This window comes from Chiloscyllium plagiosum, unplaced genomic scaffold, assembly GCF_037043375.1.
Source record: "Chiloscyllium plagiosum isolate Xiang-an unplaced genomic scaffold, Cpla_swu_hap1 HiC_scaffold_14, whole genome shotgun sequence".
Classification (NCBI taxonomy): domain Eukaryota; kingdom Metazoa; phylum Chordata; class Chondrichthyes; order Orectolobiformes; family Hemiscylliidae; genus Chiloscyllium; species Chiloscyllium plagiosum.
In genome coordinates, this window is record NW_028270152.1 from 30,284,225 (window position 1) to 30,312,079 (window position 27,855).

The 27,855-nt window shown below is 39.0% G+C and overlaps 1 protein-coding gene across 6 annotated transcripts in view; it reads left to right on the forward strand.

The window, feature by feature from the left end:
- pparg (peroxisome proliferator-activated receptor gamma) overlaps nucleotides 1–26,770 on the forward strand; it is a 158,709-nt gene extending 131,939 nt beyond the window's left edge. For all 6 annotated transcript variants that reach the window (XM_087994252.1, XM_043707949.2, XM_043707950.2 and 3 more), the window contains 3 exons: nucleotides 13,525–13,724; nucleotides 14,941–15,388; nucleotides 22,169–26,770. In XM_087994252.1, the coding sequence (XP_087850378.1) occupies nucleotides 13,525–13,724; nucleotides 14,941–15,388; nucleotides 22,169–22,416 (896 nt within the window). In that variant the 3' untranslated portion in view covers nucleotides 22,417–26,770. The remainder of the gene's footprint in view (nucleotides 1–13,524; nucleotides 13,725–14,940; nucleotides 15,389–22,168) is intronic.
- Nucleotides 26,771–27,855: the final 1,085 nt, after the last annotated feature.

The following is a 27,855-nucleotide window of genomic DNA, read 5'->3' on the forward strand; positions in this document are numbered from 1 at the left end:
CTTGAGGTCTGATACAAAAACAAGTTGCTGCCGATACTCTGCAGGTTTGGCAGCATCAATGGGAAGAAAGTAGAGGCAATGTTTAGAATCCAGTGACTCTTCTTCAAACCCGGCTGTGTTTCACCAGCAACCACGGTGGCCCAGTGGTTAGCACTGCTGCCTCACAGCGCCTGTAGACCCGGGTTCAATTCCCGACTCAGGCGACTGACTGTGTGGAGTTTGCACATTCTCCCCGTGTCTGCGTGGGTTTCCTCCGGGTGCTCCGGTTTCCTCCCACAGTCCAAAGATGTGCGGGTCAGGTGAATTGGCCATGATAAATTGCCCGTAGTGTTAGGTTAAAGGGGTAAATGTAGGGGTATGGGTGGGTTGCGCTTCGGCGGGTCGGTGTGGACTTGTTGGGCCGAAGGGCCTGTTTCCACACTGTAAGTAATCTAATCTAATCTAATCAATTGCTGTTTTGTCTAAGATTTTCTGTTGTTATCCTGACTTATGAAAAATGAGTTCCATCAGGTAAGGAGAAATGGTTTTTTTAAAGGATGCATGGATTTAAAGAATAACTGGCAATAAATTGGCTCAAGTTAGAATCTCCTTTTTGACTCATTATCACTTCCCGGAAGAGTCCCATCTGGCTGAACTGGAAGAATAAAGGAGGGCTTTTGAAGTCCTCCTCAGACCTGAGCAAAATCTGATTCTTTAATCATTTTGATCTGACAGTCAAGTTTGCAATGCAATTCTATTTCACAATGTTATCAGTCAAAGAGCCAAGTAAAGACATAATAGTACTGAAGACTTGTGCGCCATTCCCCTTGTTCCAGTATAGTTACAAAACTGACAATGTGGAAAATTGTCCAGGTATATCCTATACATAAAAAGCAGGACAAATCCAAACCAACCCCATCAGTCCACTCTCCATCATCAGGAAAGTGATGGAAGGTATCATCAACAGTGCTATCAAACAGCACTTACTGAGCAATAACCTGCTTAGTGAAGCCCAGTTTGGGTTCTGCCAGGTCCTGACCTCATTGCAACCTTGGTTCAAACATGGACAAAACAGCTGAATTCCAGAGATGATTGCACAATGTTCAGCATCATTTGTGACTCATTGGATACAGAAGCAGTACATGTTCCAATGCAATAACATGTGGACAATATCCAAGCTTGGGCTGACCAGTGGCAACTAACATTTGCGCCACACAAATGCTGGGCAATAACCATTGCCCATAAGAGAAAATCTAATCACCGCCCTTTTACACTCAATAGAGTTAGCATAATGGAATCCGCCACTATAAGCATCCTGTTACCATTGATCAGAAACTCAACTGAACTCAATATGTAAAACACAGCAGCTATGAAAGCAGGTCAAAGAGAGTATGGTGTTGGATGTATATATTAGCACGGGTAGAGAATTGGTTGATAGGAAACAGAAGTTGGACAAATGTCATTTTCAAATTGGTAGATTAACCATTGAAGTGCTGGTTGGGGTCAGTGTTGCACCTGCAACTGTTTATGATCTATTTTCATGACTCGGATAAAGTGGCAAGGATTGTAGCCACATCTGGTGATATCAAGATAGGTCGGAAAGTAAATCAGGAGGGGATACAAAGATTCTTCAAATAGATATAGTTTATAGTGAGGAGGCAAAAAATTGACAACAAAATTAAAATCAGAAAAATTGAGTTTTGTTCATTTTCACAGGAAGAATTGAATTGCAAGATATAAAGTGGAGAGTAATTGCAGTAATTGTCTGTATCCTTGCATAAGAATAACAAAAAAGTTACCAGACTGGTGCAGCAAGTAATCAGGAAAGCAATGCAATGTTTACTACAAGGAGGATGGAGGGGAAAAAAAGTGCTATACATTTGGAGTATTGTACCTAAAGTGCTGTGCACAGTTTTTCTTTCTCTTACTTAAAGAAGGGTATATTTGCATTAGAAACAGTTCAGAGTAGGTCACGTGACTGATTCTTGGGTTGAAAGAGTTGTCTTAGGGAAAAAGTTTGGCCTGTGCTCATTGAAGTTTATAAAAGTGGAAGGCAACCTTCTTAAAAGATATATGATTCATAAGGAGATTGATGAGGTTAGATATTGAGAGAACGTTTCCCACCTTGGCAGAATCTAGAACATGGGGACATAGTTTTAGAATAAACTCTCCCACTTAAGATAATAATGAGTAATTTGTTAGAGGGTTGTTTATATTTGTCATTTAATATTTTCAAAGCTAATTGGATAGATGTTTGGGCAGTAAGAGAGTTGGCGACAGGCAGGAAAGTGGAGTTAAGGTCACAATCAGATCAGTCTTGAACTTATTTGAATTGTGACCAAGTTGATCGGCCAAATGGCTGACTCATGCTCTGACGTTTTGTGTGCAACCTGCATTTAGCAGCAGTTTAATTACTTCATAGCCTAATCTGTTTTTGAGGGTGTTTAGAGGTTTTTTTTTAAAAAACCTCTAATTTGATAACTTGAAGTATGCCCACAACATTTAGTTCGGAGAAGTCAGGTTTGTAAATGTGCCAAATGGAATTATTTAGTAGCAAATTGGCAGCAATATATAAAAGATAAGTCACAAATATACTGGATGTGCTAAAAGGAAAGGCATAATGTGTGCAGTTTAAATACATTGTGCTAGATGTTCAGCATTGTTATCTGGGCAGAAGAGGTAAAGGCATACCTTTAAGAAAATGTCCAATTTTTTCTAACATTGGAACTAATAGAAAGAAATTCCAGTGTATTCCATGAGCAACATGCAATGTTCCCCATTTGATTTCCCATTCGCAACTCTGCCTAGGTGATGTCCAGGTGATAAGGATGAAATTCTACTCTATTATTTTGGGTTTGGTAAAATTGCCCCTAACAATTGCCTTGTTAGTGCCTTGTGCTTGACACTAAATTCTAAATACAAAAATGTTTGCTTTGATATGTGCAAGTAGCAATTATGGGAAAATATGGAGCAAAACTTGACCTTCTCTTGGGAAATAAGGCAGGGCAAGTGACAGAAGTATTAGTAGTGAGCACTTTGAGATTTGTGATCATAACTCTATTAGTTTTAAAGTAATTATGGAAAAAGATAAGCCTTCCATAAAAGTTAAAATTCTTAAATGGGATGAAGCAAATTTTAATGGTTTGAGACAAGAACGTTCAAAAGTCGATTGGAGTAGACTGTTCACAGATGAAGGGACAACTGATGTGAGAGGCTTTCAGAAGTGTGATAATGGAAGTTCAGAGGCATTATGTTCCTGTTAGAGTGAAGGATAAGTTCGGTAAGAGTCTGGAATAATGGATGAATAAATATAGAGTCAAGAGTACAAAAGAAGCATAGATATAGACAACTGGGATCAAATGAATCTCTTGAAGAGTATAGGAGAGTGTAGATGTATTCTTAAGGAAATGAGGAAGGCAAAGAAGGTTACCTAGATTTGAAACATTAACTTGCTGTCACAGATGCTCCCTGACATGCTCTGAACTTCAGCATTTGATGCTTTCAGGCAAAGAAGGGTTATGAGTTACCATTAGCAGATAAGGTTGAAGATAATTCAAAGAGATTCTACAAGTACGTTACAAGAGCAAAGAGAGAGAATCGGGCGCCTTAAAGATCAACAAATTCATTCATGTGTTGAACTTCCGGTGATGGGAGAAATGAATAAATTATCATTTTGCATTTACTTTTACTGTGGAGGAAGAAATGGAGGCTTGAGACCTTGGGAAAATAAATATTGATGTTTTGAAAACAGTTCACCTACAGAACAGGAAACGCTGGAGGTCATAGAAAACAAAAATATGGATCTCTGGGACCTAATCAAATGTATCCAAAGATGTTGTGGGAAGTTAGGGAAGAAATTGCAGGGCCCCGAGGGAAAATATTTGTATCATGTATAAATACAGGTGAGGTGCTGGAAGATTAGAGGCTGGCCAATGGGACTAGGTTAATTTAGGATATATGGTTGATATGGACGAGTTGGACTGATGGGTCTGTTTCCGTGCTGTACATCTCTATGACTCTAAGCTGGGAGCTATAGACCTATGAGCTTGACGTCAGTGGTAGGTAAATTGATAGAGGTGATTCTGCATTTGGGAGAGGCAAGGACTGATTAGGGACAGTTAGTATGATTTTATGCAAGGGAAGTTATGTCTCTCAAACATTATTGAGTTTTTTGAGGATGTAACCAAAAAGATTGAGGGCTTAGCAGTAGACATCTTTTACATGGACTTTAGTAAAACCTTTGACAAGGTTCCCCATGGTAGACTAATTAATAAAGTTAGGTCATATGGGATTCACAGTGAGTTTGCTAATTGGATAAAAAATTGGCTTAACAATGGAAGACACAGCATAGTGGTGGAGGGTTGCTTTTCAGGGGCCCTGTGACCAGAGCTGTTCCACAGGTCAGTATTGGATTCACTTTTGTTTATTATTTATATAAACATATTGGATGAGAATATAGGAGGCATGGTTAGTAAGTTAGCAGATGACACAAAATTTGGTGGTATAGTGGACAGTGAAGAAGGTTATTTAAAATTACAAGGAGATCTTGGTCAATGGGCTGGAGAGTGGTAGATGGACGTGAACTTGGAAAAATGCGAGTTACTGCAATTTGGTAAAACAAACAAGGAAAGAACTTATACAACTATTGGCAGGACCCTGGGTAATGTTGGAGAACAGAGGCACCTCGGGGTTCAGGTACATAATTCTTTGAAATAGGCATCACAGATAGACAAGGTGGTGAAGAAGGCATTTGGTACATTTGCCTTCATTGGTCAGACATTTGTGTATAGGAGTTGGGATATCATGTTCAGGTTATACAGGATATTGATATGATCTCTTCTGGAGTGCTCTGTGCCGGTCAGGTCACCCTGTAATTGAAAGGATATTATTAAATTGGAGAGGGTTCAGAAATGATTTACCAGGATGTTGCCTGGAATGGAAGGTTGTGTTATAAAAGTAGGCTGAGACTTTTTTTCCACTGGAGCACAGAAGGTTGAGGGGTGACCTTATAGTGGTATATAAAATCATGAGGGGCATGGAATAGCAAAGGTGACCCCACGGTTCAAGAAAGGGCAGAGAGTGAATACTGCTGAGTACAGAAAACCGAAAGGACTGCAACTGTTGGAAATCAGTAAGTATAGTTTAGTTAGCCTGATATTTGTAGGAATAAAAATGGAAATCAGAGCCACATTAGCAATGGCAAAAATTGCATTTACTTAAAAACTGTTCAGTGTAGGAATGAGTAAAGATCTTCATAGAAGAATTATGAAGACTATGATTGGAGTGTTTTATTATACAGGATTGAAAGGTTGATGTCAAGAAAATTGGACATCCATTGACTAGAAAATTGTGAGATGTGGTTCTGGAGAAGGATGAAGCAAGTTGCTTGAAGAGAAGAAATTCTCGGCATGGTGAAGGAAGAAAGATTGTCAGTGAACATCATCAAGAAAAGAGAACAAGTTTATATTGGATCTATCTGAAGCATGAAAACATACTGAAGAAGTTAAATGAAATAAAATTTTAAGAATAAAGACAAAAAGAGAGAAAGGCAATGATGACTTTAAACAACTTGAAATTAAAAATGGGAGATTCCTATAAGTGGCTGAAGAGGAAAGCACAATGCCAAAAAGTGTTGAAAATGAGTAGAGGACTCCTTAAGTAATTCACTGCTATAAACAGTACACTTAGAAAATTATATGATTGATCATAGTCAACACAGATTTATGAAAAACGAGTTATTTTTGATAAATTTGTCAGTGTTTGAGATTATAGCAAGCCGAGTACATAAGGGGAACAAACATATTTGTAAGCATAAATATTAGCACATTTGGACTTTCCCAAAAAAAGCATTTAATAAGACTCCTGACAAAATTTTATTACACAAAATTTGGACATGTGTGATTATAGATAATACAATAGGGTGGATTGAGTGAGTAAGGGAAAATAGGGAAAAGAAACAGGTCATTTTTGAGTTGGCATGTTGTTACTAGAAGAGTTCTGCAATAACCAGTGCTTGGGTGTCAGCTATTTATTTGCGTATGTCAATGACAAGACTGAGTATCTGAGCTTGCTGCAGCTTCAAAGTTAGCTGTGAGATGGTGCAAAGAGGTTGCAGGGGACACAAAAAGCTTGAGTACCTGATGGAATCCAATGCGAAGAAGGAAGAAGTTAGACAATTTGGTACTAAAAGTAGAACAATGATATACTCTCTGGAGAACAAGTTGGATGAACTCTGATCATGGCTCAGCTTCCAGCGTGAACTGTGGAACTGCTGCGCACTCTGTTTCAAAGAAACCTGGCTCAACCCATCCATTCCCGACTGCGCACTTCAGGCTGATGGTTCTTCTATCCATCGTATGGACCATACAGTGTCCTTGGGTAAGACCGAGGGTGGAAGGGTTTGCTTTTTAATCAACAACTTGAGGTGCATGGATATTGCAACCCTGGGCAGCCATTGCTCCCTAAACCTTGAATTCCTCACCATCAAATGCCGTCCCTTCTATCAATCATGGGAATTTACCGCTGCTATACTAACTGCTGTGTACATACCACCACAAGCAAAGGTTGAGGAAGTTCTGGGTGTGCTGTACTCCACCACTAACACCCCGGAGGCGGAACACCCCAATGCCCTGTTTATTGTAACTGGCAACTTCAATCAAGCCAATCTAAGGAAGATGTTGCCCAAGTACCATCAGAACATTACTTGCCCCACCAGGGGCGCGAACATTTTAGACCACTGCTACACCACTGTGAAAGATGCCTACCGCTCCATCACCCGCCCTCATTTCAGGAACCCTGACCATGTTTCTTTTCACGGCTGACTGGCAAAAGCTCAAGCAGGACACCCCTTCTCAGATACAGGTCCAGTGCTGGTCGGAGAAGGCAGAGGATCAACTCCAGTGCTGTCTAGAATCAGCTGATTGGGCCATGTTCAAACAGTCTGCAGGTACCTTGGATGAGTACGCCACCACAGTCAGACTTTATCAGCAAGTGTGTGGAGGACTGTATACCGAGGAAGTCAATCCGGGTGCTCCCCAAAGGAAACCCTGGAGAGAACTTGCTAAAAGCCAGGCGTGAGGCCTTCAGATCAGGAGACCCACTCAAATATGAGGAATCCAAGTATGATCTTCGCAGTGCCATTAAGACAGCCAAGGACCAATATCAATCCAAACTAGAGACCCAGACAGACACCCGGCGACTATGGCAAGGACTGAATGATATCACAGGTTCTAAAAAGAAACCGTGCAAGATAGCAGACGATGATACGATCCCTCCCAGATCGTCTCAATGCCTTCTATGCTCGCTTTGGTTACACCTATTCTGACAAGTCCTCATGAACCTATCCCAACAGTCACTGTGTCAGAGGTCAGATCAGTTTTCCTTCATGTGAATCCAAGGAAAACAATGGGACCAGACAGAGTACCAGGTCGTGCACTCAGCATCAACTGGCAGAGGTCTTCTCGGACATCTAAAACCTCTCTGTGTAGCAGGCCACTGTCCCTGCCCGTTTCAAAAGGGCCATAATCATCCCTGTGCCTAAGGAGACTCATGCAGCATGTCTCAGTGACTACCGCCTAGTGACTCTAACTTCAGTGGTCATGAAGTGCTTTGAAAGGCTGGTCATGGCATTAATCAACTCCAGTCTCCCTACTACTCTTGACCCACTCCAGTTTGCCTATCAGACTAAATATTGATACTTCCTTCTTCTTAAATATTCTTCCTTCTCAGCAACTACATCTGCAAAATACTTGGCAACCTGCAGCTGAACCTGCACAGCAAGGCTAAGGTTTATGAGGACACTGCTTTGGGTGCAGTCTTCCTTCTCAATAACTTTAATTACATCCTGAAATCCTTGTAGAAGTCCCAAAAATGCCTTGAAAATATTGACTTACTGCCCGGAGACCCCTGCAACTACTGTGACACTCCATACTGTCACACTCCCCACATCAGATGCCATATCACTTGCCCTTCACTCCTCCCTAGAACATCTTGACACTAAGAACAGCTACGTAAGAATCCTACTCATTGACTACAGTTCAGCCTTCAACTCTATTATCCCCTTGAGATGGATTACTAAACTTAGTGATCTCGGACTAAGCCTCACTCTCTGCAACTGGATCCTCAGTTTCCTGACCCACAGGCCACAATCAGTGAAGATTGGGGACAATATTTCATCCTCACTAATACTCAACACTGAAGCCCCACAGGGGTGTGTACACAGCCCCCTACTGTACTCACTGTATACCCATGACTGCTTTCACAAATACTAGACTATTGCCATTTTCAAGTTCGCTGATGACACCACCATAGTCGGTCAAATCTCTGATGGCGACAAAACAGACTACAGATGGGAGGTAGAAGACCTGGGAAAATGGTGCACTGAGAACAACCTAGCGATCAATGCTGGCAAAATCAAGGAACTCATTATTGACTTTTGGCAGGATGTTACTCATGCCCCCCTACACATTAACAGCGCAGAGGTGGAACAAGTGGAGCATGTCAAACTCCTGGGAGTGGTCATCAACAATAAGGTTTCTTGGACTGTTCATGTGGATTTCACAAAGTCTCTTCTTCCTCAGGCAGCTGAGGAAATTTACCATGACGACGAATACCTTTGCCAACTTTTATAGGTGTGCAATCGAGAGCATTTTGTCTGGATGTGTCAGTACCTAGTATGGCAACTATACCATTCAAGATCGAAGATGGTTACAGAGAGTGGTGAACTTGGCCTGGACAGTCACAAAGGCCAACCTCCCATTGATCGAATCCATCTACCAGGCCTGCTGTCAAGAAAAGGCTGCCAGCATTCTCAAAGATCCATTCCACCCTGGCAATGCTTTTCTACAACCTCTATCATCAGGGAGAAGGTACAGAAGTCTGAACACACTCCAGCCAGTTTCGAAACATTTTCTACCCTACGGTTGTTAGAATACTGAATGGACACTCAGACTCTTAGCATTCACCTGTACCTGTCTTTTGGTTTTTGCTGCTGTTTACCTATTATTTACTTTCTATGTTATTAACTGTGATCTGCCTGTATTGCTCACAATACAAAGCCTTTCACTGTGCTTCGGTACACGTGACAATAAATTCAATTCAATTGTTAAAATTGGTTTATATCTGGGAAATGTTGATTTTGGAAGGACAGGTGTGCCCTTGCATATGAATCGCAGCAGTCAACATTGAGCTACAGCAATCAATTGAGAAAGCAACTGGTGTGTTAGCATTTATTAAACAGCTCAAAACACAAGAGTAAGGACATTTTGCTGCAATTGTCCTGTTTCTAATGCTTGGAAACACTGCACTGTGCACAAGTTGGGTAACATGCATGTATGTTGCTTCCATGCAAGTGCAGTTAAAATTTACGACTAATTCAAGGGATTACAACATCTGTGTATGAGGAGCGATTGTGTAAAGGAAGCTGGTACGGCCCCAAATTTAGAAGCATGAAGGGAGATTTCATCAGGACAAATATGTCTTCAGGGGCTTGACAAGACAGATACTGGGAGGACATTTTCCCCTAACCAGGAAGTCTAGTGTTAGACAGCACAATTTCAGATTAAAGTCTGATTAATACACCTGTCAATCAGCTGTGGATCTTTGTGGTTAAATGAATAGTCATATTGCTGATATGACTAGTTAATATGCAGGTTATTATCTTGTTAAACAAACCTTAACTTTTTGTATGGGATTTCGATCAGCGTTTTGAGAGCAAAAAAAGGAGGTTCTCACCAGATTAACTGACTGCTGCTTCTTTGACTTTAGTGGGGTGGGGATGGCAAATATCAAATGTGGAACTTCTGCATTAATCTTGTGCTTGTGCTAAATGGGGATGGACAGGAGGTGAGTTCTTCTGCTGCAGAGATCCCAGCCTTGTGCTTCCTTCCTTATAACATCTATTAACTGGATTTGCTGAAACCAGTGACTGTGTGTTTATTGGTTTTGGGTGGTTCTCCATCTTCTTAGTTATTTGAAAAGATTTCTGTTGTTTTGGTTGTGCTTCCCCCTCATGCTGCTGACTCTGATTCCCAAAGCCTGTCCATCGTCTGCAATGGCAGAAGTTAGGAGTGTGTTGGAATATTCCCAACCTGCCTGGATGTGTGCAGTTCCAACAACATTCAAGACAAAGCTGCCCATTTAATTGGCACCATAAACATCCATTCCCTCCACCACCGATGCTCAGCAGCAGGAATGTATACTATCTATAAGATGCACTGCAGGAATTCACTAAAAAAACCTGTGATAGCACCTTTTGAGTACTTCTACCTAAATGGCCAGCAGATACATGGAAAACCACAACCTTGAGGCCACTCAGCATCCTGACTTGGAAACGTATGGCCATTCCTTCACTGTCACCGTGTCAAAATCCTGGAATTCCCTTGCTAACAGCATTGTGGAACTACCTACTGCACACAGACTTCAGCAGTTCAAGAAGGCATCTCGCCACCACTTTCTCGAGGCTAACAGACAACAAACGCTGGCCAGCCAGCGACACCCACGTGCCTGGAGAGAATAAAACAAAATGAAGATTCAGGAGGTGGGATGATGCCAGTGAATGCTGACAGTTTATCATTAATAACTCCACAAATTGCATGCCAGTAACCTCTCTCCTAAACGTGCTAGCTCCTCTATTGACAAACACCTCAGAATGTGCTGGGTAAATAACTGGATTTAGGACCATGAATTGGAAATGGAGGATGAACATATAAACTTAGGCCTTAGGAGCAAGTTTTTTTTATTTCTGAATGTTAAGGAGACTAAATAGGATAGAGAGAGAGTTTGTAAAATGACAAAAGTAAAATTGGGGAAGTTATTATAGATAGAGTTACAAACAAAGTTTAAATGAGCTGCTCTCCCACAGTGCAATAACAGAAACATGTTTTTATGCTTTGGAAGTATTCACCCAGATTTTACATAGGGAATGTCAGTGCTCTCCATTATTCTGAAATAAACCTAACAACATAAAAATTTAAGACTGGTATGTTCAGGTTTCATTGGAACTGCTGCCAAACAACTCATTGATAATGAAGATTGAATGTTAATAAGGAAGGATTCCTTCAAAAGTTTTCGATCCTTTTAATGCTTTGTTAATTGTGTCCATTCACCATGCTTTATTTTGCTTTGTCTTAGTTTATAAGAAATTAAACATACTTTTATACTTCCTGCTTTGCCGTCTTGTTTTAATTCACTTAAAAATCCATTCACTTGCACAGGAGTTAATTTTGCTTGTGTATCCGAGTGAGAGTTCTTTAATCTGACTGAAGAGCCAAGCTATTGCTTTTCTGATTCTCTCACATGACAGATCTCCTCTTGAGGCCATTATAATGTGTCCATTCCAATATAAATACCTGATTAACAGCATGGTAAATCTTCAGAGTCATACAGCACAGAAGAAGACCCTTTGGTCCAAGCAGGCCACTTTGACCATGCTCCCAAACCAAACTAGTCCCACTTGCCTGTGTTTGCCACATATCCCTCCAGCTTTCCTATTCATGAACTTATCTAAATGTTATATCCGTGTATAAAACTTCCTTTGAAAGTTTATTCCACACACCAAAAAGAAGTTGCCTCTCATGTATTTTTAAAATCATCTACTCTCAGCTTAAAAATATGCCCCCTTGTCTTAAAATCCCCCACCATAGGGGGAAAACACACCCGCTATTCACTTTAGGTATACCTCTCCTGATTTTAAAAACCTCTCCACGGTCACCCCTCAACCTTCTACTCTCCAGTGAAAAATGCCCCAGCCTATCCAGACTCTCCCTGTAACTGAAATCTTCCATTCACAGCAACATTCTGGTCAATCTTTTCTGATCCCTCTCCAATTTAATAATATTCTTCCTATACCAGATGACCAGATTAGATTAGATTCCCTACAGTGTGGAAACAGGACCTTTGGCCCAACAAATCCACACCAAGCCTCCGAAGAGTAACCCACCAAGACCCATTCTCCTCCGACTAATGCACCTAACACTATGGGCAATTTAACATGGCCAATGCACCTAACCTGCACATCTTTGGACTGTGGGAGGAAACCCACGCAGACACAGGGCGAATGTGCAAACTCCATTTAGTCACCCGAGGCTAGAATTGAACCTGGGTCCCTGGTGCTGTGAGGCTGCAGTGCTAACCACTGAGCCACTCCAGAAAACAGGCCCTTCAGCCCAACAAGTCCACACTGACCTTCTGAAGAGTAACCCACCAAGACCCATTCCCTCTGACTAATGCACCTAACACTATGAGCAATTTAGCATGGCCAATTCACCTGGCCTGCACATCTTTGGATTGTGGGAGGAAACCGGATCACCTGGAGGAAACCCACGTAGACATGAGGAGAATGTGCAAACTCCACACAGTTTCCAGAAGCGGGAATCGAACCCAGGTCCCTGAAGCTGTGAGGCAGCAGTGCTTCTAGGTTCAGCGTTCTTACTGCTGGGGGTGGGGAGTGATTTTTAATGGAGGCTTTGGTGGTGTCGCTTGGCAAATGTTCAACTCCTTTTGCCTTCTGGGAGAACTGCTGATATTACGTGGGTCTCACGCATTTCAGTGACCATTGGTGGATCATCTTCAGAATCAAGGAGCCTGGAGAGCAAATCCCAACCCTGAGAGCTGGCTGGCAAATCAAATGCTGGCAATCCTTTTGCTCACCAGCGCCACCATGAAGAAGGTGGCCAGACACTGCATCGCAGAGTTACCCAAGCCAGAGAAATGCTGTGATTTTGGGGGCGGGGGGTGGTTTCTCAGGTCCGGCTGAGAGGAATCAGAGGGCTAGTTTTCAAACAACCTCAACACATTAATCAGGTGCTGAATGCGTTTGTACGATGCCCACTACCACCTCCCTATCCAAGACCACCAGTAGCTCACACAATTTTTCTTGTTCATGCTACATGGCAATAGGCCTGCCTGCAGCTTGGTTAATACCAGCTCTGGTGGTATGAATCCCATATGTGTTCATTAATTGGTCAATCAATATTAGAAGTCTGATTATGAACCTTCCCAAGGCTGCAATAGGACGCTTGCAATCCCAATTCCCAACTTCCAAATGCCCTTGGTAGCACCAAACATGCCATGAAAGAGGCAATAAAATTTTCCCGTTATGATTCTTCAGTTTAACTACTTACGAAAACACACAATTGCTTGGTCCATTCACACATCTTCCAGGTGTTCTTTAGGAGGCATTTTGGTTCCCATGTTTTCAGTAAATTCCACTGCAATATCCCAATTAGGTCTACAGATAACTGTAAGAAATAGTTGGTCCACAATGTAAAACTGGCACCAATTTGTTGCTATTGGGAGGCTATGGGAATACAAGCTATACACATCATTCCCCATATAAAAAACGTCGTAACTACTAAGAGTAAACATTGACTGTAGTACAAAAAACTGGGACCTAAATATAATCATATTTTCTATCAAAGCTCTTTGTTAACTTCAGAATGGATAATGCATGTTTTAATCTTACAATTTACCTTTTATGACTGTGATTTAATAATAGCACATCAAATATATATTAAATTGTCCTTGGTTTTTATGCTTATTTTATAGCAATTAGATTTGGTAGAATGCCACAAGCTGAAAAAGAGAAACTTCTAGCTGAAATATCCAGCGATGCAGGACAACTGAACCCTGAGTCTGCTGATCTCCGTGCTCTTGCCAAGCACATGTTTGAGTCATACAATAAGGCTTTTCCTATTACCAAAGCTAAATCTCGAGCAATCATGGCAGGAAAAACGGGAGACAAATCGGTGTGTACATTTTCCAATGTGTTCGATGATACAAAAATTGAATGTTATTATTTTAAGCAGTATTTCATTTGATTTGCTGAGCTTAGCTACTGACATCACATTCTAACTCTTGTCTGTGAGCAATCTGGTGTTTGTACCCTCATAGGAACCAGTGAACTCTGTTAGATTCTCCCATCTCAGTCGATGACAGATCCCACCAGCTGTACTATTGTGTTGAATTGGAACCTCCATGAGACATCAGTTTTTAGCGGCTGAAGTCCAAGCAAGTTATAGCACAGCATCTATGCCAGAATGCAAATCCTCTCGCGTCCTGATATCTGCCATCCTCACTCTGCACTGTTTAGCCTCAATTCTTCGGTGGCAGGAGGAGTTCAGGGATAGAAATGGTGACCCTGCTCGTGTCTCAGGTGGGGGGTGTGGTAAGGAAAACGTCTTTCTTACTGGCTCCTTTCCCACATAGTGCCTCCCTACCCAAAATCTGTCTCTCCTTCCCCAGTGGTTGCACCATAGTCACTGGATTTTCTAGGTAAAAACAATGACTGCAGATGCTGGAAACCAGAGGCCCCACCCTCCTCTCATTTATTTCTCCACCCTTCAGGCACTCTGCCTGTATTCCTGATGAAGGGCGTTTGCCCGAAATGTTGATTTTACTGCTCCTCGGATGCTGCCTGAACTGCTGTGCTTTTCCAGCACCTCTAATCCAGAACCTGGATTTTCTATCAAATCCGCAACTCCCCTCTCCTCCCCAACCCTCCCAGGTCCTCTCCTCCCCCACTCTCCCAGGTCCTCTCCTCCACTTCCCTCCCATCCTTCCCACAGACCTCTCGACTTGCCTCCATTTTGACTGTAGGATTAAATGCTAGGGCCTACCTGTAGAGCTAGCAGTGGCTACTGCTTTTTCTGATGCTGCCAGTGCCAGACCAAGCTGCTGGCTGGTTGGAGTGTCTGACAACTCGCTGAGGGAGGCAACTCTGCTGAGTAAGTGAGGAGCAGAAGATCTGTCACAAACAATTAAATGACCATGGGGTGGTCGGCATAAGTACAGGTGCAGCGTGTCGGAAAAGCCTGTAAAATTCTTTCTTCAGAAGAATGTAAATGGATAAGAATCTGAAGTAACACATTGGTGAAAGCCTTTTGCTTTCATCCTAAAGTAATGTATGAATGAAACTAAAATGTATATCGCTGATGTAACATGTACTTATTTTTCTTATTATAGCCATTTGTCATTTATGACATGAATTCCTTAAAGGCAGGTGAAGAGCGCATCAAATTCAAACAAACACCATTGCAAGAGCAGAACACAGAGGTAGAAATCCGAATTTTCCAACGTTGTCAATTCCGTTCAGTGGAGGCTGTAAGGGAAATCACTGAATTTGCAAAATCTATCCCAGGGTTCATAAATCTTGACCTAAATGACCAAGTGACTCTTCTTAAATATGGTGTCCATGAAGTCATATTCAGTATGTTGGCTTCCCTGATGAATAAGGATGGACTTCTGATTGCCGCAGGCCAGGGTTTCATGACTCGTGAGTTTTTAAAGAGCCTGAGGAAACCCTTTTGTGATATCATGGAGCCCAAATTTGAATTTGCCATGAAGTTCAATGGTTTGGGGCTGAACGACTGTGATATTGCAATATTTATTGCTGTCGTCATACTCAGTGGAGGTAAGAAATGCAACTTTTAACTTGTGCTAGGAAAATATGATTTATGTATGTAGATTTTGTTGTTGCAGTCTGCTCTTTCAGCAACTTTTCTCGTCTCTTCTGAAGACATTGAGACCTGGCTGGGCACCAGTTTCACTGCTACTCCTTACTTTTTATTGCCTTAGCCTTTTGACCAGTAATCAACTGTAAACTTTTAAATAAATGCTTTCAGTCTATTCAACTAGAAGGGATATTCAAAGAACAATAAGTTCTACAAAAGGCCCTTGACCTAACTCATGCTAACAGTTATTCTTTGGACATGATGGAGCAGACGTCGAATATTGACCGTCTAATTTTCTGTTGTAAGATATTATAATTTGAAATGTATTAAAGTAACTAATTGTTTCAAAGTAGAGTCTTGCTGAAGGTGATGAAATTGCATCGTGTAATATTAAGCAACAATCAAACATTTATTATCTGCTGTTTTAACCGAGGGGTGGTTTAATATTGCAACTTCACCCTTACAACTTTGAGGACTTCAGCAATGATCCCTTTACATTTTCTTGGTTATTTGTAAACCTGTTTATTTCAGTGCGCAGTGCCTTTAAGTTACGCCATGTAGCTATGCACCTGATTATCTCGAAGAGGATGGATTGAGAGCAGCCAGTTCTTCAGAATACTGTGTGGTCACATAATCATTTCAATTCCATGTTTCTATGAAATCGATGTTAATGTGTTTGTCTCATTAATTAAACCTAATATGGTTTCTTTTTATGCACAAATATTCCAGTAGGATATCTTGTCATGTCCTCTTTAAATTAGTTGCACGTCTATGAACTGATAATCGTCAATCTTGTAAAGACTCCATTACACATTTGAATTGGGACCCTACAGTGCCTTTGGAATTTTGATCTGTATTGAGCATTTGCCAACCAGTGCTCAAGAAAACTACCAATTGGAATGGGAATGGAAAGGATTAACTCTGGAAGCAAAGTGCTGTTCAGCATGCTCCTTGCAAGCCAAAAACAATCAGAGTTGCTTTGCTCATCCTTCAAACACATTGTGACCAAGATCTCTTTCCTCCTGTCCCATGTTGCTGTTTGCTGCAGACTCTACCCTCTTGTCAAGGTTAGAGTGGTGCTGAAAATCACAGCAGGTCAGGCAGCATCTAAGGAGCAGGAAACTCAATGCTTCGGGCAGGCGCCCTTCATCAGGAATCATCAGGATGCTGCCTGACCTGTGATTTTCCAGCACCACTCTAATCTGCAGTCCTCACTTTCGTCTACCCTCTTGTCACTGACTTTCCCATTAGCTGGTGACCAGCCATGGAAAGACCAGATTTTTAAAATTATAAGAAAAGTCCATCTTTAAAATTCAACAGGACCTCTGCATTGTAAATTTTATCAGACCCATTGAATCTTATCACACATGCCCAAGTGGAGGTGGGGCGAGAAAAGGAGCAATTATTCCATAGTGCTTGTTCTGGTTCATTGAAATCTCTATCTAATTAATCCCACTGCCCCATTCTGTTCCTATTGCCTAAATATGATTCCTTCTCAGGATCCTTTGCCAACCAACTGAAAACATAGTGAATACCCTGTTTAATGAACCTACTGAATACATTTCACATCCTGGCTCTTGAATGATCAAGAGGAAATTTGATTGACAAGTTTCCAAGAGTCAGGTGCTTTTCACAGAAATGTTATAACTTTTTGCAACAACCTATTCAGTGTCCGATTTCAAGCCTGAGTATTAAATTTGCTATTGTGAATTGATGCTTTAAAAGTAAAGTCCATCTTTTTTTTAATTACTAAGAGCTTGAAGCTAGGCCTCAAACATTTGCAAGGTCAGAAGTCAGACTACACCAGATTATAGTCCAACAGGTTTATTTGAAATCGCAAGCTTTCAGAATGTTGCCTCTTCATCAGGTGAAGTGAGAGAGAAGCTCAGGCGCAGAATTTATAGGCAGAGTGATCAATTGTCAGGGAGATAAAAATATTGTATAAAAATGATGTGAGTAGAGTGTCGACAGGCCACAAATGTTTTCAGAAGGGTCTATCTTCATAATCAGGAAATGAAGCAAAATTAGCGAAGAAGTGTTGCTGTCTGTTTTGTATGATAGAACATATTAAGTGTTACATTTCCTGTGAATGCTACTTCTAAACAGAACACTAACCTTGTTGATGTGACGGAAGCAGTTGTCTGTCTAAAGATGGCACTACCTGGATTAAAATAAAGTGACCTGCAATACAGAATAAAATGACTTCATTAGCTCAGCAGCCTCCATCTCTCTCATACAGCTTCTGTGGCCTTCCAGTCTTCCTCCCATGCCCAGTCTTCTCATTAGTTCTGGACAAGAAAGAGTTGTTTCCTGCCTGACCCTACTCCTCTTGCAGGCGGCCTCCCCTCCCTCAGTTGCGAGGTGAATTCTTGTTAGTTTCTTTACCTCCGCTTAGAAATATGATTAAATTTGGTAAGCCTCCCATCCATCCCTATTGCCTGCCCCTACTCCTGCAGCATGCCCAACCCCACAGTGCCACACTAAGCCTTTGTTCCTGCTCCTCCTGTGGTCCCAGCCTCTGCCTTACCTCCCCAACCCTTCTTGGTATAAGCTAATAATGATGCCATCTCTCATTGGATGGGTGACAGTGTTGGCAAGTGTGAGGACACTTCCTACAGCCTGTCCTGTCACTGCCAGATCACCTCGCATGCACGGCAGCCATGTTTCGTTATTGATAATCCCTCCGATTGATAGGAATCTGTTTTTTTAATTCCAATTATCATGAAAATTTATCTATATTTAAATCACTCTGAACAGGGAAACATCACACATGACCCTTATCTCACTTCCCTAGATTATGGTGGGAATTTACTGCTTCATCAAGATGCAGGACTCTATTCAATGCCTATTTCTTGAGAAATAAAGTACATAAGTAACCCAACATAACCACAGTGTGGGATGGATACATTTACATCGATGTTATCCTCCCTTTATTTTTAAAATTGACAATCAGAAAGTTGCGCAATTGTCCAAACCTGTTAAGAAAACATATAGATTACACGTCTTTGCAAAAACAATAAGGCTACAAAGTGTTTTTGTTACAATATATCTTTCTGAGAATTTCTTCATGAGTTTTCCAGTTAGCTGCTATAACTTTATCAGAAAAGTATGGATGTATATCTAAAACTGCTTCCCACCAAAGTTAGTGTTCAATGAGAAAAACTTAATGAAACTTCACAGTATCCAGTAGATTTCTCAGTATTTGCAGGTTAAAGTACGGTTCAGCTAAACAACAATGAGGGACTAATGGACAACGTTTATCCCTCAACCTGCTCCTAAAAAAAACAAATTATCCATTTATAATACTCCCTTGTCTCACTACTGTTTGTGGTACCTTGGTCCATGAAAATTGCTGCATTTCCTACACTGTAACGACGAGAGCACTTCAAAAGCACTTCCTTAGCTTTAAAGTGTATTGGGATACCTGAGGATGAGATGGGCACTATATAAATGAAAATATTTAATATAAAATGTTTGAAGTGATTTTGAGCCACTAATTGTACGACAACTACATGCCTTTTGTAACCGACATTAAACTAACAATGCCTCCATATTGACAATGTGTTAAGTTTAATTGAAATTTAAAAATAATAGTTAACCTGTGTCATTTTTTGAATTACTTTTCAGGCTGAATAGTTAGGATCTAGTTTGCGTTGAAACTAGCTTGCCTAAAGCTGAATTAATATAGTTGAGAATCATGTTCTTGATGCTTTTATGGCGATTACTGAAGTTAATACTAAAGGCTAAACAAGCACAATGCCATCTCTGCTCCACACGAGAAGATCACTTTTCCAACTCAAGTTTGAGTAACTGCTGTTGAGTATAGAAGTGCTGTTTAGAACTTTAATTCAAACATATGGTGCAATGTTCATGAAAAATGCTTGGTATAAACATTCATCCCTATCAGAATTTATTTACTTACTTTGATCGCCCAGCTCTTTGACAAACACCCTGCAAAAGCAAGCAATTTTAATGGTCTTGCCTGAAGGTTGGCTTTTCACATTGAATCAGAGAAATAAATCTTTGTGCTTCAACATTCTTGGAACAGATAATATGCATTGGATTTAGGGCACGCAATTCAGATAAAATCACAGATATTTCTTTTTTTAAATGACTTTGTATTGATCACAATGTAATGCAGTAGCGATAATAGCTATATTAGGTATCCTGATCACAAGCTTCACAGTTAAACCTGGTGCAAGCAGAGTGAATGTGTCCCAAAAAAGGAAGGCGCACACTTAACTTATCCTTTTCATTTCTTGTCTATTACAAGCAAAATGATTAGCAAATACATAAATGACAATGCAATTTGAACATTTTTAATTGGAGAATCATGTAATTCAAAGGGGTTTAATTTATCCAGAAAGTGAAAAGGTCTGCTAATTGCATATAATGCAAGCAAGGCTAGTTCATTTGAACGGCTTTTATTTGTCAATTTTGAGCTGCGTTGCAAATTACCATAATTTGAAATAAAAACAGGCAAGGTCAGAAATACATAGCTGGTCGGGTTGCCAGGCCTCCTGAGTATTTTCTGCATTCTCGGTTTTATTTCAGATTTCCAGCATCCACAGGATTTTGCTCAATTTAGTGCCACAAAATTTGCCAAAGATCCTTACCACCTTCCAAATCCATGACCACTTCCATCTAGAAGGACAAAGGCAGCAGATACCTGGGAACACCACCCACCCGCAAGTTCCCCTCCAAGACATCCTGACTTGGAAATATATCACCATCCCTTCACTGTCACTGGATCAAAATCATGAAATTCCTTCCCGATGGCATTGTGAATCTATCTACAGTTCATGAACTGCAGCTGTTCAAGAACGCAACTCACCACCACTTTCTCAAGTGGTAAGTGATGGCCTAATGGTATTATCACTAGACTATTAATCCAGAGACCCAGGTAATGTTCTGGGAACCTAGGTTCAAATCCCATCATGGCAGATGATGAAATTTGAATTCAATAATAATCTGGAGTAGAGTCTAATGATGATCATGAAACCATTGCATCTAGTTCATTTATGCTGCTTAGGGAAGGAAACTGCCATCTTCACCTACTCTGGCCTACAGATGACTCCTACATAAATGTCATGACTCGGAGATGCCGGTGTTGGACTGGGATGTACAAAGTTAAAAATCACACAACACCAGGTTATAGTCCAACAGGTTTAATTGGAAGCACTAGCTTCCTCGGAGCAGTGCTGCAAAAGCCAGACCAGTTAAAGATGGCAGTTTTGTTCCCGAAAGGACATATGTGAAATGGATGGGTTCTTCAACAATTGGCAATGGATTTGGGGTCATCTTTACACTCTTAATTCCTGGTTTTTTTAAATTGAATTCAAATCCTGCAATGGTGGGATTTGAACACGGGTCCCTTGAACATTAAGAACTCTAGATTAACAGTCCAGCAATAATATCAGTAGGCCGTCGTCTTCCCACTATTTAGAGCTAAAGTGGGTAAATAGATCATAATATAAATCAACCATGATCTAATTGGTAAAACAGGTTTAAGGAATGAAACATCTTCTCCTGTTCCTATTTAAGTAGCAGGTTACTGACTGTCATTTTTATATGGAAGGAAGTCTTACTTTTTTTCTTCTTGAAAAAGGCTATTTCTCCCATTATATTTCTATTCAATTGTCCCCAACATTACAAACAAACTCTCTGTCGAAGAAGGCAAATATATCCTCAGACTAACTGGTTACTAATATTAATTATGAACTGGTTACTAGGTACTTGCTCACCCATTTTTCTTTATAGGAATTTTTTTTTGTTATTTATTGCAAGTGGAAATCAGGGGTAGAGGTCCAACACCTTGGCTGAGATTCTCTGATTTATTGTTCCGGGAAGCAGCCCATCACAAAAGCCTCCACTCAGTTCACCCACTGATGACTTGCATGAGACCTCATACATTCCCTGTTTTTGTTTTCAGAAGATTAGTTGTAGATGACAAGGGGGAAATGGAATTTGTGTAGTGTAACTGATTGTATTCTTCATAATTGCTTTTGCAATTTTCTTTAAATGTAGCATGTCCACCTTTTGTATTCTGCACAATTTTGGCTGATCAGCATCATACAAAGCATGCATGGGTTTCAGTTTTAAAACAGATGTTTCACCACTAGAGCCTTTTAGAAAAATTGATTCATGTTTTCCTCTGTCCATTTCAGTTGATGATAATACCAATTTAAAAACTAATTGCTTTATGATATTAGAGAAAGTTGCTTGGAAGAGTTGTCAAATTTAATTGTATAAATGAGTAGGTATAAATGAGTATACATTACAAAATCAGTGTAATCAACTTTTAGTAGTCAATCTCTTCATTCCCATTCATAATTTCACCAAATCTGAGCCCTGGTCAGCACATCACATTTTTAAAGTATCAAAGGAAAATGAAACTATATTTTAAAATAAAAAGAGGTCAATTAATATTGAATAGTTTGGTGAACTGCTGGGTTTTTTTTTGAGGTTCTGATTGTGAAATTCATTGTATTTCATCAGCAGCTTCAACATTAAACCCAGGCAATTCTTCCCAAATCTATCTGGCTCTGTATCTCTTCCTCCTGTTAGGACTTAAAACATACTTGTGTGGTCATCTTTTTTAATGCCTTCAAATATGGCTACATTTCTAAATTTATTATAAAACACAACCAAGAGACATCCTGAAATTATTGCTTTAGAAGTATGATTCAAATCTAACATTTTTTGATCAGAAAATGAAACAGTTTGTCATTTTATTCTAGATCGTCCTGGATTGATAAATGTTAAACCAATTGAGGAACTGCAAGATAGCATCCTTCAAGCACTTGCCCTTCAGCTTAAGATAAGCCATCCAGATTCACCACAATTGTTTGCAAAGCTACTTCAAAAAATGACTGATTTAAGACAGATCGTCACTGAGCATGTCCAGCTTCTGCACACCATCAGGAAAACAGAGGCAGAAATGAGTCTTCATCCACTCCTGCAAGAAATATACAAGGACTTGTATTAGAAAGTGTTGCCTTGAACCACATTCAAAGAAAGGTTCCTTTCTCAAATTGCACTGTTTCATTGTCCAGTGTAACAACGAACACTTAGGAATGGTGGCTTTATTGGGTACTCAAGCAATAATTTGCAGATTTGCACACAACTCCATTGTACACAAGAAAAACAGGCATAAATGTTGAAGGTTTTCTTGCTGTTGATGTTGTCTATTGGGGATGTGACTGAATAATGCGTAGAATTGTTTAAGTGCCTTGAAAATTGTTTAGTCTATGAATGATTTTGAGAAATGTCTATCAAACAGTTGAGAATAAAGACTAAAAGTCTAGTGTTCACAGTTTAAATTGTCACTTTTCTGACAAACTTAACTTCGTAATCTTTCAGGATCATATGTACTGGCCATTATTATCATAATAATTGAAACTTCACTGACACTGTTTACGTGAGTGCTGGTGGCAGTCATTATGCAAACAGTTCAATTGGCAAATTACTTATGTTAAATTTCTATCTGTTTTAGGAAATGTCTTCTCAGCCTATTTACTGTTGTTCAAGATGGGCATCCAGATTTCACTTTTTGTTATTCAGTACCATATGTTCTGTATTTTTAATCATATGTTTAAAGATTGTTTTTTAAGCTGTTCCCACCAAGAAACTTTGCAATTGGATTGAGCTATCACTCATAAAAGGGGAGAAGTATTCTAAATGAATGTTCTAAGTTCTCAGTTAACAATGTGAAAATTAATTGTGTACTATTGTATAATGTACCAACAGCAAAACAGAATTACACTGGATTCTCCAAATGAACAGAAAAATGTAAAATCTGTTTATATGCAAAATATTGACCTCAATGATTCAAAACCTTAAGTGAAAGAATCCAAAAAGGCTACTGTACATTGAAATCATTAAAAATACAATTTGAGAACATATTAGACATTTTACAAATGCTATCATAATTATTTGAACTATAATTATTTACATTGATATTGATCTAATGCAAGTTATATAACCATCCATTACTTTAATTTTTTAAAAGTACAGATGTAATAATAAAACTTTAAATCCTAAAATATCAGAAATCCCTTTGTTCATTTTAACTTTGTTATCAAGTGAGAATTAAAGGGAAACTTTTAATAACAGAATAAAATCTTGTTCCAAGATTTTTCTCCCCACTGATGTGAATTTCCTAAACTCACCATCATATTTTGAATTTGTGTATTGAATGTTTGTGAATTTTCATGTGTTCTACTCGATGTATAGGTTACCTATGTTACAGTTCCACACTTGTTATGTCACTAAACTGGATTAGTCTGGCAGAAAATATAACGGCTTAGAATACTATTTGATAAATAATCAAACTGGTTGAAATACTGGAAAGAATGTAAAAACCAGGTGATAAAAATATTTTTCAGAAAAGGATTCTCATTATAATCCTTAATTTAAAACAAAACAAGCCACTATTATTGACTTTTATACATTAATACATTAGTTCCTCATGCACATTTTACAGGTTGTTGAGGCCAGTTTTCCAGTAAAGCAGCTCAGAGGGCAATTGGGCCAAGTGTAATCCAGCCCCTATTTTAAAACATTGCATGTTGTCTTTATATTACTGTGCTATTATTAATTCTTATTTACACATTTGTAATGGAAAATTTCCACTTTCACTTCTTGTAGTTACATTCCTTCTACTTAGTGGGCTGCAGCAGTTCCACTGCTGAGAGAAAACTAATTGCATGATAAGTTTAGAACATAGAACATAGAAGAATACAGCGCAGTACAGGCCCTTGGGCCCTCGATGTTGCGCCGATCCAAGCCCACCTAAACTACACTAACCCACTTGTGCAGAATGTGTACAGATTATATTCAATCTGTTTTAATCATTTCATATATATCGTTGATTTGAATCATAAATGCTAATGAAATCAAAAAGAACACAATAACTAATGTGAGAGAATTAATATGAACAAAACTGCTGACTCAGCTGATTAAGGATCTATCTATTCAAGAAATAACTTCCAATCCTTCATTCTGGAAGACCAATATTCAGTCAGCAATGTACTTAAGAAAATGTCAATTATTTTGGCCATTTTTTAAAAGGATATATTGGTGGGATGACCTTTATTTAAAATAAATTTGTAAAAAGTGCATTAATTTCTAACTTGTTACCTCAAAGTGCTTTACATATTAAATAAATGATCATCTAAAAGATTTCTAGTTATTAATACAGGATAGTCCAAACATTACTACCATAACTTGTCATTTCATCATTCTTGGACCTTGGTATGTGCAATATGGTTCTGTGTTTAGTCACGCAACAGTAATTCTACAATCTTATTCATTCAATGTGGAGTATTTTTGTTATTTTTCTAAGAGGAATGCATTAAATGCAAGTATTTGTAGAAAGATTTCATCTTTACATAGATTTGATAAGAAATGGGTTAAGAATGTATGAATTTCTTCTCAAACTGGGATGCATTTATGGGAATATTAGACAGCCCCTCTGTTTAAGAATGTTGTCTGCATGAGCCAACAGAAATGATTGTGCAAATCATCTGGCAAAATTATTTGCCAGATTTATTTATGATATATAGAACAGCCAGTAAAATGCAGCCCTTTGTGAATATCAGTGTCTCCACTGGCTTGTGAGAGAAGGAGGAGCAATAGTATTCTGGATCTCTATTATATGGAAACTTGGCAAAATGACATGGGACTTCATCCTGCTGTTGGTGTTAATGAATCTGTTGAATCAGCATATTCTCAGTATGGTCTAGATCCCCAGTGATTACATTGTGCCAGATTTTCTTCATACTTTCTGCCAAATGATCAACAATTTGCTTAGGTTTCATTTTTAAATTATGGATAATGTTCTGAATTGCTGTTTTTTTCTAACGAGTTATATCATGCAGTGAAAGCTATTATTGTTCAGTATGTTTGAAAAATTTTCATGAATTACTGTAAATTGAAATCTGTAAAAGCTAAATCAGAAAAAGATTGCTTTTGTGTTTATTTTTGGATGTTTAACAAAGCTGAGGAATTCAGCCTAATCACATCCTGGGGCATTAGTCCTAAAAGTGAGAATGAACATATTAAATATGTGATGTACTTTTAGTTGCCTACAATCAGAATATTTTGTAGTGCCCTGCTTAAATTTTTGATACAGTAATTCAAAGAACACATTCCTGCAATACAAATTATTGAGCTGGATAACTCCAATTGCACCTTTTGAGGTAAAACTATGCTATTTTTTAAAACAAGTTTGTCAGAATTAATAGGTTTACCTATTGTGCAACATTATTATTTAATAACTGTGTAAACCATTTCATTTTGTGTGTTGAATTTGTCTATTCAAGGGATCACTTAAGACTTGACTGCATTTAACCTGAGCCGCGTTTAAGATGACAGTTAGTCAATGGAAACATAACTAAATGTTCAATTTATTTTTTATTTCTTTCAAACACAATTAAGATTCTAACAAAATCATTTTGAAATTGTATCTAAGTGATGATATGCAATGTAATTGTGGATTTTAAAATGAAGTGTCAGATATTTTACACTCTGGCTATAACTGGCATTCAGGGATTCTTTTATTTTATTATCAAGCTTTGGTTCGAAAACATGCATCTTATCATGTACTAAAAAATATTTGCTGTAATTTTAAAATGTTCTAGAACAATGTTGAGTGAATACTTGTATGCTGTTATCAGGAGTATTTTTTTTAACCATAACCAATAGTAGATAACTGAGAAAGAGAAAAATCATGCAGCACTAATTTGCAACCAGCAGAGGCTGCTGCTACAACTATTATGTAGAGGTGCCAGTGTTTGACTGGGGTGGACAAATGCAAAAATCACATGACACTGGGTTATAATCCAACTGCTTTATTTGAAAGCACAAATTTTCGAGAGCGCCCTGCTCTTTCCTCGGGCAGCTCAGAAGGTGTGGGGGCTTCAAAAGCTTGTGGTTTTAAATAAACCTGTTGGACTATAACCCGGTGTCGTGTAATGTTTCATTTCGGCTACAACTATTGGCAAACTGAATTAAAGAAATCTTCGTTGCATTCAAGGGCTTTGCATCACAGAACATTGAATGTGCTTTTTACTGAAATTACTGGTATGAGTGTTTTTCATTTTGTTCTCAAATTCACAGCAATTTATTTATTTAGTAAACAGAAGCAATTTATTCCATGTAATTCAAAAGATGGATTTGAAGGAAGTATTGGATGAAAAAGCAAATCATAAAATTTGAATCACTTGTCCTACATAGCTGTTATTACTCAGAATATTTTAGTCATGTAAACTTGTAATTTTAATAGTTTTCAATTAAAGTTCTGTATTTTAAACTATTTTAAATAAAAACAACTGTTGAAAATTGAAGACTTTCTTTACTATGAATGTATACATGAGATTCAGCGAAATGATATTTCCAGATCTTATACAGAATTTCTAATTTTCTAAGAATTATTCTTCTGTGTGAACTGTTACTTGAATTATGTTAGTACTGTTAGGAATTGTGTTATAAAGTGAATTAGCATCACGTCTTTTCATCTCTAGTGCCTGGAATCAGATCTGGATTGATGGTGAGAGAGCTCCCCCTCTATTTTAACAATGTTTAAGTTATGGTAGTCTTAATTCAGAACAGCTCATTGAATATTATTCTTAGAGGTCATATTTATAGATGGGCTGAGGACTGGAAAATTTTACACTGCAGGAGGTGCTGCTCAGAATTCTGAAATTCTTATGTGAATGTATTCCAGTATCTAGGTTAACATTCGAGAAACAAGTGGCATCACAATATTCAATCCTTCACTGCTTTTAACATTTTATTTCATTATATTACAAGACTGGATGCAAAATGCATCATAGACATTCTACTTGTGGATTAATCATGGTAAATGCAGCATTACAGTGAATCGGGGGGTGTGAATGGGACGCTCTTTAGTGGTCAGTGCAGACTTGAGGGGCTGAATGGCCTCTATCTGCAGTGTAGGGATTCATTGATTCTGTAACTCAAATGTATTGATTTTTTTAATCAGCAATGAATCTAAATACTAAGAAATCCATCGACAACCAGCCAATATTAAAGAAAACATTTCATTTTCTGCTTCCTGAAAGTAAGAGCAGTTACCTGCTGACAGGAGCTGGACATTTGCTTCTCTAGCTTTCATCCAATTCTACCTTCACCATGATGTCCCTACATATCATATGGACTAATGTCCTCCTCTGCCCTTCATGTGGCATTGCAAATCCACTACATCAGGTATAAGAGGGGCAACTTTTTTACACAGAGTGATGCATATATGAAATGAGTTGGCAGCAAAATTACAAAATTTAAAAGACACTTGGCAGGTTCATGGATAGGAAAGGTTTAGAGGACCAAACAAAGGACTAGTTCAGTTTGAGAAACCTGGTCAGCATGAACAAGTTGGGCCGAAGGGCCTGTTTCCATGCTGTGA